General features: G+C 36.2%; 2 protein-coding genes across 2 annotated transcripts; one reads left to right on the top strand and one right to left on the bottom strand.

Moving 5' to 3' along the window:
• Positions 1-244: 244 nt before the first annotated feature.
• On the top strand, positions 245-2941 carry LOC127452836 (uncharacterized). Its single transcript, XM_051718619.1, has 2 exons — positions 245-772; positions 1283-2941. The coding sequence occupies exons 1-2, from the start codon at positions 302-304 to the stop codon at positions 1484-1486; spliced, it is 675 nt and encodes a 224-aa protein (XP_051574579.1). The 5' UTR covers positions 245-301; the 3' UTR covers positions 1487-2941.
• Positions 2942-6575: 3634 nt separating this feature from the next.
• On the bottom strand, positions 6576-21300 carry LOC127452844 (gamma-aminobutyric acid type B receptor subunit 2). Its single transcript, XM_051718634.1, has 19 exons — positions 21000-21300; positions 19863-20000; positions 19516-19686; positions 19320-19421; positions 18979-19044; positions 18671-18859; positions 17436-17678; positions 17150-17210; positions 16990-17067; positions 15191-15341; positions 13801-13933; positions 13558-13665; positions 13288-13410; positions 11134-11244; positions 9760-9984; positions 9153-9377; positions 7549-7639; positions 7221-7293; positions 6576-6903 (listed from the first exon to the last, which is right to left on the bottom strand). The coding sequence occupies exons 1-19, from the start codon at positions 21246-21248 to the stop codon at positions 6753-6755; spliced, it is 2688 nt and encodes an 895-aa protein (XP_051574594.1). The 5' UTR covers positions 21249-21300; the 3' UTR covers positions 6576-6752.
• Positions 21301-21720: the final 420 nt, after the last annotated feature.

The raw sequence follows: 21720 nt of genomic DNA, 5'->3' as shown, positions 1-21720 counted from the left end.
AAACATCATGACACTAGTGGGCAAATTTCAGCATCATACCACTGATTTACGCCCACTCAGAAGTACATTGCAATGCCATCAACATGACTTGTGCACAATCTTTCAAATCTGAGTTTCAGATCTCTCAATAGTATAACCATACAACCAATGTGAGAGCACACACAAAGCTGAGATGGAAAACAAACAGACACATGAACATGTGAAAGGTTCGTATATGTCATGTGCATCAGTGAACAAAAAGTCAATCAGCATGCACTTTCGGTTTTAGTCTATACATCTCTCTGGCTGTTCAACATAGACAATGAGCAAAAAGGAATGGATTTCACACTTGAAAAAAGTGAAAGAAGTGTCTGGGAGACCTTTATATTCAAATGTCATTTTTGGCTTTTTGATGTTGGGCCTTGAAAAACTCGTAGAGATGGAATTTGCATGCCCTTGTCATCTAAAGTTTAATCTGATTTTCTCTGTTGCCTATTTTCTGTGTCCTGCTCTGTTCTCTTTCTCACTCATGTTTTATATTCAACGCCCTCTATGCAACAAAAAGGATTCAAACTGTCTGCTGTCCACTGCAACTTGTATCACACCAGCCATTGTATGGGTCATGTTGCTGTTTTTTGATGGACAATACCTTGCCTGTGCAAGAACCTCCTGGGAAGGACTGACAGTTCACACTGACATAGCTGCTTCAACGACCTGGTGCAAGCCTTTGAATAAACCTGATAACATCACAGAAAAACAAATGGAATTTTTTAACTTTCGAAATATTTCTCAGGTGAGTGAATCATGGGGATGATGTAGCTGATGCTGAACTGATGTGTTGTTGAAGATGATGATGATCTTTTCATTACAAATTACATAATCAGCATAACAATTTGATTGGTAATTGCTAAAACTGTATTTGGTATGTCTCCTTTTTGCTTTAATGATTAAAGCTGGCATTGACTCCATGCAAAGTTTGTGTAAAACCTGATGATCCATGTTATTCAAATGTTCCAATGAGCATCTTGCGAGCTTCAGTGGAAGCAAGAAAATGTGCTTAATTGATTAAAAATTGTGCAGAATCTTAAAATCTTCTTTTTCATTTGATGTCATAATGTTTCTTTGTTTTACATTTTTCAAAATCCTTAAAGGTTCTGCTCCATTCAGTTTATTTCCAAGTTAAAAATTAAACTATGGATCACAGATCTCCAATGTAGCCTCAGAAGTTTGAACCCCACTGTATTTATTTATTTTTTTACTTTTGAAACTAAATGTATAAACATTGTCGTCATGTGTTTTTCAGGCAGTGGGACTGGCCATACTGGTCATGAGCTCTCTGATAATATTATGTTGTGGATGTAAGGGGTGTACCTGTAAATCAGCAAGAACAGAAAAACCTGAAGCTGAACGAGTGGAAATGGGGGATCCTGATTCAAGTCCAACACCCCCTCCTGATAGAGCTTCGTTAATGGAGGATCAAGCATCAGCTGAATCTGAAAAGCTCTAAAGAAAGCAGCTTTAGATTACAGTTTTTCTCTGTCGATTTTATAAATTTCTCTAAGCTATAATCAGTGCTCTCAAAACAATTCCTTCCTTTACCCACTCTACCTCTTCTCATTTTGCAACTCTTCTTCATGTTGTTCTTCCTCTTCATCTTCTACTTCTTCCTCATTGTTTGTTTGCTCTAAATTTTCATATTTGACCCCTTTTATAGATAGCAAAGTCATGATAGTTGTGTGAAAAATGTAGTAAATTGCATTTTCTTTGCTGTGTGCATTACTAACACAGTAGATATCAATATGAAGGCATTTGACATTCTGACGTGCATTTGAGAGTATGACTTTAATTTAGTTGTTTGTGTTAACTTTTTTAAAAGCATGAATTTTAGATCAGAGAAATTTGTATGTAGTGTTTCGAGAAAATTAGGAAAATCAAGAAAAATGCACAATCTGTTTAGGACAATTACAAAGTGTTCAGATGTCTGTGTTAACTGTATTGAGAGCAGTGACCTGAGTTTAGAGAAAATTGATTGAGAAAAACTGTAAATGGTAGCTTTGTTTAAGACAGAACTTCTAAACCATTTCTTAAGTTTAATAGCTTTGCCATTTTCTCATTCAACTACACCTTTCATTTGTTTCTCTGACGATTTAAGTATGTTATGAACAGAATACAAAACCACATCCTGTCATTCAGTGCAGTGCATTTTGTAACTTGTTTTGCACAGTTGTCACATATGCTTTCTGCTATGCTATGGCACTTTTGCATTTGCCTTAGATGTTTGTTAGCTAATGAAATTACAGACTGCAATTTATTTCTGTCACTTTTTGTTTCATTTTTGACCTTCAGTTCTTAAAAGTAGAGTGGTGGTGGTATAGTGAGCTAAAGCACATAACTGGTGAGCAGAAAGTTGCTGGTTCAATCCCCACAGCCAGCACCATTGTGTCCTTGAGCAAGACAGTTAACTCCAGGTTGCTCCAGGGGGATTGTCCCTGTAATAAGTGCACTGTAAGTTGCTTTGGATAAAAGCCTCTGCTAAATGCATAAATGTAAATCAAATGTAAAAGATTAAAGTTTGCAACCATATAATTCAGTTTCATTAATTACCAACAACTCAGAAACTATTTTCTATGTATACTTTTACAATGTGCTGTCATGTGTGTTTTGTTGATTCATGTCTTTTATTTTGAAATGTTTAGTTCCTGTTTCCCTTGTCATGTGATTCCTGTTTTCCCTCCATGTTCATGTGTCATGTTTTCATTGGTTTATTGTTTAATTAGCTCATTATGAGTTCTGTTTGTTCATTGGTTTATGTTCTCCCATGTCTTGTATTTAAGCTCTAATGTTTGCATTGTCTAGTTGTCAAGTAGTGAAAGCATGTGGATGTGTTTTGTGCTATGTAGTCAAGTTTAGCCAAGTTGTTTATGTTTGTTTTGTTTAGTCATCGTGTTTGGATTATTGCCCTTGTAAAAATAACTGCACTTGGGTTCTCTACACTTTGTCATCATCTTCACCATTGCCAGCAGTGTTACATGTGCATTATGTGTGGACATTTTTTTAAAATATTTTAACAGTTTTTGTTTTTCTCTCCCCAATTTTGAATGCCCAATATGCTCTAAGTCCTTGTGGTGGCGTAGCGATTCACCTCAATCCAGGTGGCAGGGGATGAATCTCAGTTGCCTTATGTAGCTTGTTGACCATGTTACCATGGAGACATAGCGCATGTGGAGGCTTCATGCTATTCTCCACGGCATCCACATACAACTCATCACGTGCCCCACCGAGAGCGAGAACCACATTGTGGTGACCATGAGGAGGTTACCCCATGTGACTCTACCCTCCCTACAAAGTGGGCCAATTTGGTTGCTTAGGAGACCTGGCTGGAGTCACTCAGCATGCCCTGGATTCGAGCTCAAGACTCTAGGGGTTGTAGACAGCGTCTTTACTCGCTAAGCTACCCAGGTCCCACAATACTTTAGTTCTAAGCTCTTATGTCCCGATTAATGTAGGGTAGAATCCAACATACATGGTGTATGGTGATACTGGTTTTGGTTTTAATTGCTCAAGTGTTTCTTGTAAAAGGCAGGAGGCTGATTTTAGAAGCTGTTCTTCTCTTGACTAAGTAATAAAAATAAGAGGTTTTACTGTAGAAATACACAAGACCTGCTATTTCATATACACAAAAAATATATATTTTTAATTTAATAAATTCCATCAAATTGAATTGATTAATCTTTAAATAAAATATTGAATAAATATTTGTTTTATTGATTTAGTTAAATTACACAATTCAATTTGATTTTCACAGTTTTGGTATGAAATTGAAATGTGTAAATCATGAAATTAGGCTACAATATTGACAAAGTGTATTTATGCAAATCATTGGTCCTTTGATTTTTGATGGAAAGACATTATTTTTGAAATGTTACATTTAGAAACTCTGGCAACTTCCTTAATGACAATCAGGTAGACCAACTTTTCAATGTACTTGTTGCTCAGCATGATCACTATGCCATTTTCTTTTAAATGAGCCTTTAGAGACACAATTTCATTGAACCAATCATATTGAATCAATTCCATTCTTAATGTAGGTCCTCAGTAAAGAGGCCTATGAATATTCATAAATAGTGCCAAGCTTATAATTATTAATTGTTGACTAACATGTTTTAATATTTAGTGATATTATTTAGTGATATCAAATAATTTAAAGGGATAGTTCACCCAAAAATGAAAATGTTTACTCACCATCATGCCATCCCAGATGTGCATGACTTTCTTTCTTCTGCAGAACACAAATGGAGATTTTTAGAAGAATATTTCAGCTCTGTAGATCCTCACAAACCAAGTGAATGGGTGCCAAAATTATTATGCTCCAAAAAGCATATAAAGGCAGCATAAAAGTAAGACTCCAGTGTTTTAATCCATATCTTCAGAAGTGACATGATAGGTGTGGGTGAGAAACAGATCAAGTCCTTTTTTGCTAGAAATTCTTCTTCTTGCCCGGGGGGGGGGGCGGCGTATGCGGGAATAATGTAAATCACCAAAAACACAAGAAGAAAGTGAAAGTTAAAGTGGAAATTGACTGAGCAGGGAGGAGAATTTATAGTAAAAAATGACTTACAGTGCTGTGGAAAAGTATTTGCCCCCATCCTGATTTCTTCTGTTTTTGTGTATTTTTAATAATACATTTTTTTAGATTGTCAAACAAGATATAACAAAGGCAACCTGAGTAAACACAAAATACAGTTTTCAAATATATATATACAATATATATATTTTTCAATATATATACACAATATATATATTTTTCAATAAATATATATATATATATATATATATATATATATATATATATATATATATATATATACACACACACACACACACACACACACACACACACAAAATATATATATAAGCAAAAAAGTTAGCCAACACCTATATCACCCATGTGAAAAACGAACTGCCCCCTTAAACTTAATAGCTGGTTGTGCCACCTTTAGCAACAACAAATGCAACCAAACGCTTCCGATAACTGGAGATGGAATTTTGATGGCATTTTGGCCCACTCTTCTTTGCAGAACTGCTTTAGTTCAGCCACATTGGATAGTTTTCGAGCATGAACTGCCCATTTAAGGTCCTGCCACAGCATCTCAATCGGGTTCAAGTCAGGACTTTGACTAGGCCACTCCAAAACTTTCATTTAGCTTCTTTTGAGCCATTCAGAGGTGGACTTATTCCTAAACTTTGGATCACTGTCCTGCTGCATAATTCAGTTGTGCTTGAGCTTCAACTCACAGACTGATGACCGGATGTTCTCCTTTAGGATTTTATGGTAGAGAGCAGAATTCATGTTTCCCTAAATTATTGCAAGTGGCCCTGGCCCAGAAGCAGCAAAGCATCCCCACACCATCACACTACCACACTACCACCACCATGCTTGGCCGTAGGTATGATGTTCTTTTCGTGGAATTCTGTGTTTGATTTACGATAGATGTAACGGGACCCCTGTCTTCCAAACTGTTCCACTTTCGACTCATCAGTCCACAGAACATTCTCCCAAAAGGTTTGAGGATCATCAAGGTGTGTTTTAACAAAATTCAGACGAGCCTTAATGTTCTTCTGGGTTAGCAATGGTTTTCGCCTTGCCACTCATAAATGGATGGCATTTTTGGCCAGTGTCTTTCTGATAGTGGAGTCATGAACAGTGATAGAATATACATTTTGGGTTAACTATTCCTTTAAGTCCATTTTCCATTGATTTTCTCTTTGCAGCTATATAGGCTTTTTCCAATTTCTGGAGCTTGGACCTCACCCAAACTTTCTCAGTTGCAACACACTTAGTGAAAAGTCAAGTTTTACCACTCCTTTGGGGAGTGTGATTATGATGTCCCCAATGATTTATAAAGCAGCCATTTAGAAATGCAATTTAAAAGCACCATTTTTAATTTGTAACTTTTTTAAATGACACAAAATTTTAATATACAATTTTAAGTAATATACAAGTTCACAGTAAAAGCTGTGCTACATACACACCGATCAGCCACAACATTAAAACCACCTGCCTAATATTGTGTACGTCCCCCTCGTGCCGCCAAATCTGCGCCAATTCGCATCTCAGAATAGCATTGTGAGATGCTATTCTTCTCACCACAATTGTACAGAGCATTTATCTAAGTTACCGTAGACTTTGTCAGTTCAAACCAGTCTGGCAATTCTCTGTTGACCTCTCACATCAACAAGGCATTTCCGTCCACAGAACTGCGCTCACTGGATGTTTTTTGTTGTTTTTGGCACCATTCAGAGTAAATTCTAGAGACTGTTGTGCGTGAAAATCCCAGGAGATCAGCAATTACAGAAATATGAGGTCAGCAGAGAATGGCCAGACTGGTTCGAACTGACAAAGTCTACGGTAACTTAGATAAATGCTCTGTACAATTGTGGTGAGAAGAATAGCATCTCACAATGCTATTCTGAGATGCGGGTTGGTGCTGTTTTGGCGGAACGAGGGGGACCTGCACAATATTAGGCAGGTGGTTTTAATGTTGTAGCTGATCGGTGTATACAATATACAGTATATGCCATTAATAAGTATTTTTCAAATATGATGCATACTCAAATATGTGTTTGTGCATTTAAACCATATGTTTTGAGGTTACAGGTTGTGTTGGGCTGATAGCGAATTAGCAGGTATGTTGTAAAGTATCCATACATATGGATCCTTGCATGCATTTTGTTACTGTATCCTTGAGTGGTATGGTAGCAAATCATGATCCTCAAGACACCATAATGTCATATGCTTTGGGCATTTGCCTATGCTGTGGGCTTTCACAAGGGCTATTCAGAGGACTGGAGTCCACTCCTCCAATGGAGGGCAGGTAGGCATGGTGCAGAATGGGTAATTGAAGAGAGAGTCTACGCTGAATGCTGTGAAAGCAGCAAACCAATCCAAATAAGGTTATAGTATGACACAAACACAAAAATCTTACCAAACAAGCTCTGTTCTACATGCATAAATTTCAAAATCAATTCAAGTTTAAAAAAATTTGGAACATAGAAAAAAATGTAAAAATTAATTACTCAAAGACATGGCAAATAAAACCATTTAGGATTATATGAGGATAGTCTTTCTACATGTTATCAAATTTGACAATTAAGATGAGTTCTCAATCACAAAATATTTCCCATGTGCCTTCAAATTCTAGGTTATTTTAAAAAGATTGAAAAAGACAAATGAGACGTACTGTTCAGGAGAGTTAATGTCCTCAAGTAGATTTCGGCTGCAATTGGAGCTTTCAGGGAGAGTTAGACATTTGCCTGAAATAACAACAAGGAGAGCAAAAACAATTATATATATATATATAATTTTTTTATTTTTTTATTTTTTATTTTTTTAAAGAAAATCAGTCACCTTGTGCAAGGGTAGTTATTAACTGGAGTTCAAAACAAGCTGCTAATAAAGTCTAAATCCCTCTGATGTCACAGTTAATAAATTATTTGAATTTGTGTTAACCATCAGCACATAAAGACTGTTTTTGCTGCAAAGCACATATGCTCTAAGGATTCTCCAACCTGCTTTGTGAACAGAACTTCTGACGATGAGATTCTCCAGAGGACTTGGTTCATTCAGTTGCCTAGTCAAAGCTTCCAGTTCAGAATCCAGCTACAGGAGGTAAGAATAAATTGTTTAAAAAACTTTACAAGTGACACTACAGACACTCCATCCATTCCTTTTCCACCACAAATGTATTCAAATATGAACAACAAGTAAACACATACAAACAAAGCTTTGGAGAAATAACTTTTAAGTAAGTGTAATATATATATATCCTCCTGCAGGTTTGAAATGAATTAGGAAAATTTTTGATGATAATAGGTTCATTATGCCTTAAAGGGATAGTTCAACCCAAAATAAAAATTCTCTCATCATTTCCTCACCCTTATGCCATCCCAGATGTGTATGACTTTCTTTCTTTTGCAGAACACAAACAGAGGTTTTTAGAAGAATATCTCAGCTCTGTTGTTCCATACAATGCAAGTGAATGGTGACCAAACTTCAAAGCTCAAAAAGCACATAAAGGCAACATGAATCCGTACAACTCCAATCCACATCTTCAGAAGCATGATAGGTGTGGGTGAGAAACAGATATTACAATATTTAAGCCCTTTTTTTTACTATAAATCTCCACTTTCAAACAGCCCTTCTAAGTGCTCTTCTCTCCAAAGAGTTCTTCTTTTCTTTTTGACGAATTGCATTTGTTGTGCATATTGCCACTTTTTTAGAATTTACAGTAAAAAGGGACTTAAATATTGATCTGTTTCTTACCCATACCTATCATATCACTTCTGAAAACATAGATTTTACCACTGGAGTAATATGATTACTTTTATGCTGCATTTATATGCTTTTTGGAGATTCAAAGTTTTGGTCACCATTCACTTGCATTGTATGGACCTACAGAGCTGACAAATTCTTCTAAAAATGTCCATTTGTCTTCTGCAGAAGAAAGCAAATCATACACATTGGGGATGACATGAGGGTGAGTAAATGATGAGATAACATATTATATAATCAAATAAATAACCACACCTACTGAGTTAACCTGTCCTAACACATCCCCTACGTTTGGTATTATTAGATTTGTCCTTCTTGATTGGTGTTATTGCTATTCATTGAAGAGAAATTGTCACTACATATGACCTGCTTCTTCCCCACCACAAGAGGTCCCCCTTGCATATGCATTAGAATGGATCCACATTCAAAATGGCATACTAGCATTCTACTTTTATGGCAGAAATAGTAAGAGTAGTATGCTCTGCTATTACAAACCTAGCCCTAGTTTCCATTTCCTGTGTTTCAATATAAAAATTGCCAATGCACATGGTTACTGAATCTCTAATTGTTAGTTCTTGAAATCTGGTTTGTCAAATTTAGCTTTTTTTTTTAATACTCAGTGGATTTTGTCCAATCTAGATACTTTTTAATACTTAATGGCTTTTGTCCAATCGATGTGTTTGTTTGGAATGGCTTGCTAAATATGTAGTGTTAGGGTACTCCAGGACTGGGAAACACTTGTATTTTTAATAAATCTCTGCACAAGTATCCTAAGCCTGGCCTTAAGTCTGATAGTAAATATAAGTGTGCCTAGTAAATGTAAATGCAAAAATCTTCTCACTTCAGTAATGTGTAGTTTGAAGTGTTGGTTATCCAACCGTAGAATGGCATGGGTGGAAGAGATGTTTTCCATGATATCTGCCTCATAGTCATATGCTCCTGAGTCTTTCTGCTCCACAGTGTTATTCTTTTCACTATCTCGTTCACTCTCCTTCTCCATCTCATGCCACTGGGTGAGATGCAACCTTCTAGACAAGGATGCAGGACCCATCCTTATGATGATAATCTGTCACATTATATTCATGGAAGAAATTATGGGCAAAATATTCACATCTCATAAGATCAGAGCAAAAGTAATCATAAGTCTTGTCCCAACTTATGGTAGTGTGTAATGTTGCATGAGGTAAATTTTCAGTTTAATGAATTACCTAAAATTACCAACAGTTATCATCCAAATCCAGAGTCATGGACAGTGTTTGATTGAAAATAAAGGCTACAATATATAAAAGACATAATACATAAGGAATACACTTTTAGGATTTAAAAATGTGGACAAATTTTAAATTCTACACAGCGCATGTGAAAAGGTTCTAATATATAGAACTGCACTGAGTAATCAGAGGGCATTATATGACAAAGAAACATTTCAGGTAATATCCATGTCATACCTTTGGAACAAACACCATACACAGAGTACTGGAACAGCATGTGATGATTACAAGGCCCACGATAGAGAACTGGACATTTGGCTGATCTTGGGTAAGTATGGATGCATATGTACCAATCAGAATCACTGGGCAAGACACAAACACACTGAATCGGATGCCCCTGCTGTCATTTACGGCAGGAATGTTCACATTGCGTGTCGCCCAGGCCAGGAAACAGGTAATCAGCTGGATAGGAGACAGGAGATACTTATGTTTGAAATAGTTAACATATGTTTAAATGATCACACCTCCCTTCAAGGTGTAATATGAATCTAATCTAATCTAATCTAATGCATTATAAAGTGTCTTATTTGACATTCAGCAAGGGGTGCTGGAAACCTAGTGGTTAAAGCAGGTAACACAAACGTTACAGGTTAAGTCTCAACCAAGTACATCTACACAAGCACTAATAGTCAGTTATGATATAAGTGGCTTTGGCCATTTTCCTGCTAAATGACTGCTATTTTCAGAAAGATTATAATGAATCCCATGACTAAAGGGCTAGGCCATCTGTTTCTGTGTTTAATAATATTTGCAGGGTCATAATAAAAAAAAGCTAGTTTTATTAAATTATCTCAACTGTGTCACACATTCAGTGATTTCCCTTTGTAATGTTCATGCTTCTTTGGATCTTGTCATTGTTTTCATTATTCCCTTGAAGAATGACCTCAGGTTGTTTTTAAAAAAATGTCTTCCAATAAAGCTGCACATGCGTTCAATAAATTCACCTAGTTTGAACCATCATTATGTAACACATAGAGAATCATCAGGCAACACTATACAGATCTGAAGAATAAACTATTTACTATGTATTTGATTTCACTGTTTAATGTTTAATATTATATATATATATATATATATATATAATTCCTAATTTGGAATGCCCAATTCCCAATGTGCTCTAGGTCCTCGTGGTGGCATAGTGACTCACCTCAATCCGGGTGGCGGAGGACGAATCTCAGTTGCCTCCGCGTCTGAGACCGTCAATCCATGCATCTTATCACGTGACTTGTTGAGCCCGTTACCGTGGAGACCTAGCGCGTGTGGAGGCTTCACACTATTCTCCGCGGCATCCATGCACAACTCACCACATGCCCCATTGAGAGCGAACCACATTAATACGACCACGAGGAGGTTACCCCAATGTGACTCTACCCACCTTAGCAACCGGGCCAATTGGTTGCTTAGGAAGCCTGACTGGAGTCACTCAGCACACCCTGATGTTTAGTATTATTAATATTTAATAATATTAATATAAGAATGTATTTAAGAGTCACATTGTCAGTATAATGCACATTTTTCACTTTGTGAACATGTCAACATCGAAACTCATACCAGGAGTATCCCCTTATAAATATAGAAAGCAACCATCCAGGAACCCATGTAAGTGTTTGCACAGCGCTCTGAAAAGGGCTGAATGGAAAAGTCTCGCCCATGATGGTCAGCCTAAAAAAGCGAGAGAGAGAGAGTAAAACTGAGAATGATAAGCACAATAAGAATTATCTCTCTCTCTATCTATCTATCCGTCCGTCCATCCGTCCGTCTGTCCGTCCAAGAATCACAATTCCTTAAAACTAAACATAACTTAAAAGCATGTTCATGGGCTTTTAAATACATACATTATATTTATATACTTGCATTACACAATAGTCACTGTAAAACTGACCTGTTACGCCACCCTTATCTGTACACACAGTAACAGTGCCATCAATGTGAATTGTGCACATTCTATTGATGGCATTTTAGAGATTCAGATATCTCAGTGACATATCCAAAGAACCAGTATGAAGAAAAACTGCTTCACTTAGAGATACATAAACGTGTGAAAGGCGTGTGTATATCATCATCTGTACCCCTGCACAAGCTAGTGGTTTTAGTCTATACACCTCTGACTTAATAGCATACACAATTAATAAGTCTGAATGGATTGGAGGCTTGACAAACGAGGTGAAGAAAAGCAAGGTATTTTCAAATATCTTAATGGGTGCTTTGATGTGGGGGTTTGAACAAGTTATGTTGTTCGATTTTGCAAATCTTTTCTTGTAATTAAGTCATAAATGTGGCGTTCTCCATAGTGTATTCTGTGGTTCCTGCATTTTTTCCCTTCACACTCATTCTTTACATTCAAAGCCAACATTGCAAAAGCTGTTTGCGTTTCACTGTAACTTGTGTTGCTCTTGCCATTGTTTGGATCTTCTTGCTCTGACTTGATGGGGAATACTATGTCTGTTCAAGAAAGAAATGGGACACCCAAGACAAAGAAAATGACAAAAGAAATATCTCTCAGGTGAGTGAACCATGATATAGTTGATGCTGGACTGAGAATGTATTAACGATAAAAGGGTGAGTATTACAATGATGTTGTGTTTGATAGTGAATAAGGGTAAATTGAGGCAGTTGTCTATGTCAGTAAATTATGTTCCTGTTAAGCTTAAAAAAAACAAAACCCTAAAGGTTCTTTAAAAAACAACAACAACAACAAAAAAAACAACAACAACAGTAACAAAAAATTATCTTCAGACAGCGGGATTTGCCTCTGCTCCTAATATGTATGACAATTATGAGGTGCTGCTGAAAATCAGAAGAAAGCGAGGATTTTGATGCTTAATGGATGGAAACAAAATATGAAGAGAGAGAGAGAGAAAAAAAAAAAACTCCAAACAGTGCTTCATTCATCTTTGAACAGAGATGGTATATTGTTTAATAATTTTTAAAAATCACTTCATGCTTAAAATGTAACCAATTAAAAAAGACAACAACTATTAATAGTGTGTTCTGCATAAATATCAGAGGTCTATATTCTCTAATTTAACATATTGAGAAAATGATTTATCTGCATGTACTAAAAATGTTAAGTGATCAGTGAATTTTGTGAAGCAGCTGTCATTGAATTGTATTAGCAGAAATAATCAGCTTTGTGCTTAGCAAGGGTTTGAACATATCACAAATGTTTTGCCACTTTCTCACAAATTAATATCTAAACTTACATCTGTTTCTCAAATGCCTTTAGTGTGTTATGTTCTTCAAATGTGTTTAGTGTGTTACAAGCCCTGTACTGTTATTTAGTGAATCTAACTGTCATTTTAGTGTAGTTTCTCTAACTCTTTTTAAATCTTGAATTCTGTCATGTTATCTTTGTTTTGCATTGCATGCTTTAAATATTTGTTAGACAATAAATGTTCTCTAACACATTCTAATTAAATGTTGTTATTTCATTTTGACTCTAAAGTCCATGCTTTGCAACCACATTATTTTGTGCTAGTAATGAGCAAGAAACAAAATTGATATATCCTAACATACATAACCTGCAGTCTCCTGCAATTATAAAACCAAAACCCAGCATAAAAATGGAGTTATGATAAATGCAAAGGAGTAGTTCACCCATGATGAACTTTCTGTCATAATTTACTGTCATCAAGAAACCCCTTAAATATTCTTCCTTTCATAAGACATTTGGAATATGAGATTCTTCTTGTTGCTCGTTCTCACCTCTATATGATACTCCTGTAAAGTCCTCCTCAAAGGATCCAAAATTTGCAGACAAATTAACAAACTCAGGTCAATCAACAGAAGGAACATAACAACTAGAATCAGCCTGTAGTCCTTTGTGATCTGGGGAAGTCCACAAAAAGCCAAGAACACAGAAGGACAAAGAATAAATAAAAATAAGTCTGAAACACTTTTGAGCTTAAAATAGAAACTATGTCAAAGGCTATTATTTTTTTCATAATAATAATATATCACATAAATCTTTCTTACTGTTTTTTCCATTCTGTCATTTTTGAAGACATCATACATTTTCCATGTTTTTGCAAACATGGTCCCAAACACTGCTGTATACCCAATACAAAGAAGCCATATTTGTACCTGTTAAAAATATTGCCACATATTGTTATTCTGCATAATTGTTACCGTGCATATACTGTACTGTTTAACAGCACATATCAGACTACAATATTCAAACTACAATTTTAACAGTATTCTGATGACATGAAGACTCACAGAGCAAGAAGCTTCATATACTCCATTAGAAATATAAGACCCATCCAGCCCCAGGAAGAAGATGCACGAATAAGACAACACAGCACCAAGAATTATTAAAGAGTTCAAAAAAGGGCTTGACATGCTAATGGCCCTGTGAATGAGAAAAGCATAAAATTCCACAATGACATAAAACCATGGTAGACAACAGATACAGTTAGCACCGTCATAGCAAAATAGCAAAAAAATATGAATGAATGAATGCAAAACTATCAGAACTCCTGTACTTAAAGCGATGGTTCACCCAGAAATGAAGTCTGTTATCATTTTCTCACCCTTACATCATTTCAAACCTGTATGATTATGATAGTCTTTATTATGTTCAAATAAAACGTTTGTCTATTCCTCACACAAAGCTATCATATGGCTTAAAGGAATAGTTCAACTAAAAATGAAAATTCTCTCATCATTTACTCACCCTCATGACATCCCAGATGTGTATGACTTTCTTTCTGTTGCTGAACACAATCGAAGATTTTTTAAAAGTATTTCTCAGCTCTTTAGGTCAATACAATGCAAGTGAATGGGTGCCAAAATTTAAAAGCTCCAAAATAAGGGCATAATAAAAGTACTCCAGATGACTCTGGTGGTTAAATCCAGATATTCTGAAGCGATTTGATACTGTAGGTGTGGGTGAGAAACAGATAAATATTTTTTAAAAAAATTCTATAAATTCTCCTCCCTGCTGAGTCAATTTCCATTTTACTTTCGTGTTCTCATTCTTCTTCTCCTGTTTTTGGTGATTCACATCATTCTTGCATTTCGCCTCCTAATGGTCAGGGAGGAGAATTTATGACAAAAAATAACTTGCTATTATACTGTATATATAATATTGATCTGTGTCTCTGAACACATGGATTTAACCATTGGAGTCATATGGATTACTTTTGTGCTGTATTTATGTGGATTTTGGCACCGATTCACTTACATTGTATGGACCTAAAGAGCTGAGAAAGACTTCTAAATATATTCGATTGTGTTCTGCAGAACAAAGTCATACACATCAGGGATGGCGTGAGGGTGATTAAATGATGAGAGAATTTTCCTTTTTGAGTGAACTATCCCTTTAACAAGACTTGGAATAAAGCTCACAAGTCATATGAAGTACTTTAATGAAACTTTTATGGTGCTATAATGCATTCTTTTAGGAGTTTGAAATCTCCAGTCCCCATTTATTGTAACTGCATGGAAAAGAGTGAACAATACATTCTTTAAATTTACTTGTTTTTGCTATTTACAAGTTGGGTGCAGAATAATGACAGAATTTTACATTTGTGGCCATTTATTTATTTAATGTCACATTGCTAGCAAATTTATTTGAATAATCATTTAAACCAATTACATGACTTACCAATGATTGTAGTTTTTCACATTGAAGACTAGAAGAAAACAAGCTGTAAGAATTCCTAAGAGAGTCAGAAATGCCATGATCCCATAGAGCAATATACTGACACATTTTTTCTGAGGGTACACATGGGTTCGGTCCTTTGTTGGTTCATTCCCTGTAGAAGACAAATGCATATGATTTATTTCATAGCAGGTTTTTAACAGCAATTGTAAATGATTAGATGTGTTCTTTTTCCAGTAAGAAAACTGAAACTGATTGAGATATTTGGTCTTCCAAAATTCCAGCAACAAAAATGTCAGCAAATGGGGAGCTAACATGATATAATATTTTCACAATCTCTTCATCTATATAAAAATACTTATATAGGTACATCTGGAAATTCATAATGAAGAATAATTTGTTTTCATTATCTACTATCAGCTTTCTCTATACGTCTCAATTTCATCATGCAACTTTGAATGGAATATGGACATACAGCCTTCCCTTGTATGCCCCCAGTGTTGCATAGAAAATAACAATATCATAAAATTAATAATAAAAAATCTGCCATGATATAATAGAGGTCTATTCAGTCCTACAAAACCACAAAGCAGCAACAATGTCAACATTGTAAAAGGAAAATAGCTTCAAAGTTTTTTATTGTCTAGCTAAAAGTGTCAGGAACGATAGAAGAGAGGGTGAGGACTCATAGAAAGTGAGAAGAATGGGATTTATTTAATACTAAAAAAATAAACAAAACAAACAAAAACTACCCAAATGGGAAAACTCAAAGGCCCAGGGCAGAACAGACTGGGTTCGATGCTCTGGGTTTGAACAGACATGATGGGGCACAACAGGAACCGACACAAGAGAAACTAACAAGATGATAAACCACAACGAACTGGCACAATTTAAAAAAAACACAATGGGGTTAAATAGGAAATAAAACGAGGAGGGTAATAAGGAAAGCAGGTGAAGCAAATTAACTAATAATGAGGTAACAAGGGGGTGGGGTCAGGACAAGAGACAGGAAAGAACATGGCAAACAACTTAACAAGAACCATGTGCTCACAAAAAACACAACAGACCAGAAAGGAAGAGCACATGGCAATGAAGCCGTCACTGGCCATGTGCTCAAACAAACACAAAGACAAGACAATAAAGGACATGCCAGTGAAGCCATCATTAGCCTTGTGCTCAAACAAAAAGACAAAACTAGACAAGAGTGCATGGCAAGAGACCCGAACACGAAGCCATGCGCTCACAAAGACAAGACACTGAGCAGGAGTGTCCGGATGCCGACACAGAAACAGACCGAACCAGACCGAAGAGTCAGGATCCAGACACCATGCTCTGAACATGAAACACAGACTAGACAGAAGAGCACATGGCAAGGAAAACAACCAAAGCTGTGTGCTCACACAGAGACATAGAACATATGTGTCAGGATCCTGTCACCACAATAAACCTGACTGACAAAGGTGACAGGATCCTGACAAAATGTGGATGGTCTCACTCCGTTTTCTCTGAATCTGAACATAATTGAGCCAAACCTGTTTGCCACAGGACAAATCATAGTCTAAGAGACCCAAATGTGGTCATAAAAAAGATGATTAAAAGTGGTGGGGGGGGGGGAATTATATGGTGACTAGTTAAAATACACATTTTCCCAAAATTAATCAAAAATCTTCATAAAATTTAAAGGTTAATGTCAATGTCCATCTGTCAACTATCCATCCTACATACACCACACCTCAAGAGGCCTGCTGAAGTCAGAGCAACATCAGACACATAACAACACATTTTCTTTTCCAGACTTTAACCTTGAAATCTGATTGGACTGATGAACTCTAGTTTGTCTGTGATAGCACTGTATTTTCCAATCTTGACAGCTTTTCCATCTGTGGAGGAAACATTTTTTACTTCTCAAGAATAACAGAGACATGAAGAAAGGTGAGAACCTTCACATATATTGTACTGTACCTTGATATTGGGCAAACTCCACATTGGCCACTCTCTCACCTTGATAGAACATAACATGCCCCTAAGTAATATATTACACATTAAAAATAAAAAAAAATAAAAGTTTTTTTTAAATTGACAGAAACAACAACAGAACCAGAAGTCAACACGCATCTGAAAATAAAAACTAAAAAATGAAACACAAACAAAACTGTCATACATTTTGCACATATTTATTTTTCCACATAATTACTGTAATCTATTCACTAAAGTTTCACTGTAGCAGAAGTCGGAAATTAGTACACACTGTCACACCAAAGAAGCTGATCTTGTCCATGGCCTGCAGAATCATTTCCCCCAATTCTTGGTCAGTGACAGTATAGTTGCGATAAATGCTGTATCTCTGTCTGTACCTCACAGTCTCCATGACTCTTGCCAAAGCTTTGGCAATTGCCCATGTACCATCGTAAGCAAAGCCATGAAACTTGCTTGCACCCAGGTGCTTGAATTGCCGCCTTTCATCATACTCCCTCTCATACTCCTGAGGTGACTGCATAAAAACACACAGACATGAAAGTAAAAGAATAGTTAATTCAATTGAATATGAAATATGGATCTGTTTCTCACCCACACCAATCATATTGCTTCTGAAGATATGGATTTACCCACTGAAGCCATATGGATTACTTTTATGCTTCCTTTATGTCCTTTTTGGAGCTTCAAATTTCTGGTCACCATTCGCTTGCATTAAATGGACCAACAGTGCCGAGATATTCTTCTAAAAATCTTCGTTTATGTTCAGCAAAAGAAAGAAAGTCATATATATCTGGGATGGCATGAGGGTGAGGAAATGATGGGAGAATTTTTGTTTTTTGGGTGAACAATTCCTTTAATGCTGCATTCCATTCAAAGTTGGAAGTAGGATATTCCGACTTGATGTCTCCAATCTCCGACCATAAAGGCATTCCATTGCTCAATGTTCGAAAGATGACGTATAAAGAAACAAAACTGCAATGCTCCCATTGGCTTAGCAGATTTTCATTTGTCACCAGAGACATCTTCTAGCAACCAAATAACGGAAGATGAATGATGCTACAGTATGCTGTGCTAACATTTGTTCTACAGGTGTATGATTATTAAAAGAGAGTATAATTTACCATGTTGTACACTCCTGTCGCTGCAAACATTGGCTAAACAAGTTTTATTATCATTTAATGCTTTTTATTGCTTAAAAATTAATGTTTATCATAAACTATCATGAACATCTCCCAAGGTACCATACCAACATGTCATGTACCCGCATCTCTGCAAAAATGGAGTTGAGAATTTCCGCACAAGTTTCCAAGTTGGAAGTCTGAATTCAAGTGGCATTCTGTTGCACTTTTCCAAGTAGGAAGTTGGAAATTTCCACGTTCTGAGTTGAATGGAATGCTGCATAAGCCGTACATGTTTATACTTTTTATAGCTTTGTATTATTTTAATAATGTTCATGTTGTTTATTATGACAGTTTATTGATACAGTACAGTTGAATGCAAACATACCCTACCAGAGATTCCTCTGATGTGTCTGGAGCTAATGGTCTCAAAATCTGCACTGATGGATCCCTCCATGGCAGTCAGTATGTTATTAGCTGTGCAGTTAATGGACCCAGTGTAGGTCCACCAGCTGGCCTGGGCCCAGTCTGGCAGAATCCACTGGTACTTGTTGCCATACATGCTGAGATTATACACCTGTGACACAACAACATTTTTATGTTGTATAAATTTGCCTTATCTATAATGTCTCAGGGACAGCTAGCACTGATTGCCTTAAATAGCAAAATATCCTTACAAACTTAACATATACTTACACAACAGAGGACTTTAGCTGCTAAGCTCACATCAAAATGAGCAAACACTATTCTCACATCATTGTCCTGAAAAGAAAACAACAACAAATGTTTACAGGATGAATCTACAGTGTCCACTAGATGTGTATTAAAAAAAAAAAAAAAGAAAAATTATATATATATATATATATATATATATATATATATATATATATATATATAAATGTATTATTTTTTTTTAAATAGATTTCATGCATTATTTCGTTTACAGTTCACCTTCACAACCAATACCTTAAAAAACGTTCTCTGACATTTTGTCGATTTGTGGAATGTGTTTGAGAATACAAGAATGTTTTACATGCCTTTAGTTTTTTCACACTGGCACAGGGGGCATCAGAGAAGCTCTCTGACTCTGCAAGCTGGATGTTAGCCACCTCGAGATGTCTGCTTAAATCACTCTGTACCTTTGGAGAGCAGGTGAGACTGTTTACTGTCTACTTGTCTTTAACACAAAATAGGCCCCATATTCTTAATCTTACTGTCACGGATTAGGATTACCTCTGTGAACCTCTGCTCATGCTGGGTCAAAGTACCAACTCTACTCCATCCATAATGCCTGAGAAACCTCACAAGTGCCAAGTTGACAGCACTGTCTGATGGAACAGTACGAAAGAAGTTCGGAAGTCTTCTTTTGTTAGCCAGTGAAGGGGCTGTTACGGCAAATGACAGCTGGAAAACAGAGATAGTTGGCCAATCAAATAAAAGCTTCAAGTATGCTCAAAGTCCCATCATAAAGACTAAATTAGACAGTCTCTGAGTTTACTACTATAATAAAATTGTGACAATTGATTGATTGATCCATTGATCAACTGATTGATTGATTGATTGATTGATTGACTGAATACCTGCACAAGGTTCCAACCCTCCAGTGACTGGGCTATGGTGGACGTAACTGAAGAACACACCCCTCCAAAGATCATGAGAGGTTTGGGGCCGTAGAATGTGGCATCAAAAAAAGCTTTAAGTGCTTTGGCTTTGTCACACTAAAACAAAAATTAGAGCAAAGTGATAAATAAACAAGCAGTCTCGCTTTTCTAAGTTTCAAGCAGGCTGATCTACAGCAATGTTGGGGAACTAGATTAGAGTATAGACTAAAAGGTATTATTACAATTTCAACATAAACAGAGCAACTCATTTAATATATGCCATATACTAAGAAATTTTAAGCACTTACCAATAACAATCTGTGTCAAAAGGGAAATTAGCTCTAGTAAAAATGGTAACAGGAATATTCCAAGTTCAATACAAGTTAAGATCAGTCGACAGCATTTCTGGCATAATGTTGATTAACTAAAAAAAAATAGATACATATTTTGACTCATCCCTTTTATAATTTTTTGTTTGTTTGTTTTAAATTGCAGCATATACATTCACATAAGCATCTGTGAAGCTATAAAAGCATTTATATTAATTCTTCTGTTAAAACTTGTGTATTATTTGATCTGTACAGTTGTTTAATTAACTTTACACAGAAAAGGTAAGCAATTTTATCACAGCAAAATCACAGTCTTGTGGCTATGCTTTTGAAACAGTGAGAATTAAAAAATATATATATATATATATATTTTTTTATTTAAACTTTTACGGATTGGCCCCATTCACTTCCATTATAAATGCCTCACTGTAACCCAGAATTATTATCCTTTACTAAAAAGGAGGGACGCGTCAAAATACATTTTTGAGGTAATCAACATTATGCCACAAATGCTGTCGATTGAGCTTAACTTTTTTTTTGAACCAGGAATATTCCTTTAAGGTCCTAGGATAACAAGAATAATTTATTGTATAGTTCAATCTTGCACAATTGTTTTCAAATGCAATTATAAATTACTGTATGCGCTCTTTAATTAAACATCACAAAGTGTGCTTACTATTCAAAACATGAATGAGAGTTCATTGGTAGTTGGTGCACATTCTTGGTAGAAAAATTATGAGCTTCAATCAGTCAAATGAGAAAGGCATGAGCTGGTCTGCTGTGTTACCTCAGAGTCTATGAGGTGAAACTGAAGCTCATAGTTGCCCAAAGGAGGTGGCTGCTCGCTCAAATGATGCAATGCTAGCTGGACCGCAGGTAAAACCTCTGCTGTAATGTTGCCCTTCCCTGGCTCTCCGTTGAGTGGCATAATCCATAAAACTGGCAGCTGATGCCGTACATGGCAATAACACGATGGCACCTGAGCTAGCTTAAAAAAAGTCAGAACATTCAGCAAGTTCCACCAATACTCCATCATCCCAGTGGAATTAAAGACCTGTCCCTGAAGGGTTTAGCATCTCCCTGCAGTTAAAGACTCTTCGGCTGCCTTGTGTGACGCAGAATGAAGCCCTGCTTCTTTAAGTATTTTCTAAAGCCTCATCTGTTGTCACCTGGGACAACTGTAACTCTTCACCTTCCACCACGGGGATAAAGGGATAAGGACTGACTGTGGACATCTGCTGCTGTACGCTAAATCCTCAGAAAGAGGAAGGAACACTTCCACACAAATCTCAGGAGACTCAGATTTCCCCACTGCCCTTTTAAGCGGCGCTTTAAAAGTTTTTTTATGAGAACAAGCTACAGTCGAAGTCTGTAAGTGGCCTGATCTAAATTCTAAATACTTGTTAAACAAATACTTGCTAAATGAGACTTCTCTTTCCTATCATGTCCAGAATTGCTTTTCATACACTAACTCCTTATGGGATATTAATCAATCTGTCTTCATGGTA

The sequence above is a fragment of the Myxocyprinus asiaticus genome, chromosome 15 (assembly GCF_019703515.2).
Source record: "Myxocyprinus asiaticus isolate MX2 ecotype Aquarium Trade chromosome 15, UBuf_Myxa_2, whole genome shotgun sequence".
NCBI classification, from domain to species: Eukaryota; Metazoa; Chordata; class Actinopteri; order Cypriniformes; family Catostomidae; genus Myxocyprinus; species Myxocyprinus asiaticus.
The sequence above is the reverse complement of the archived record's forward strand: the minus strand, read 5'-3'. Positions and strand labels throughout refer to the sequence as shown.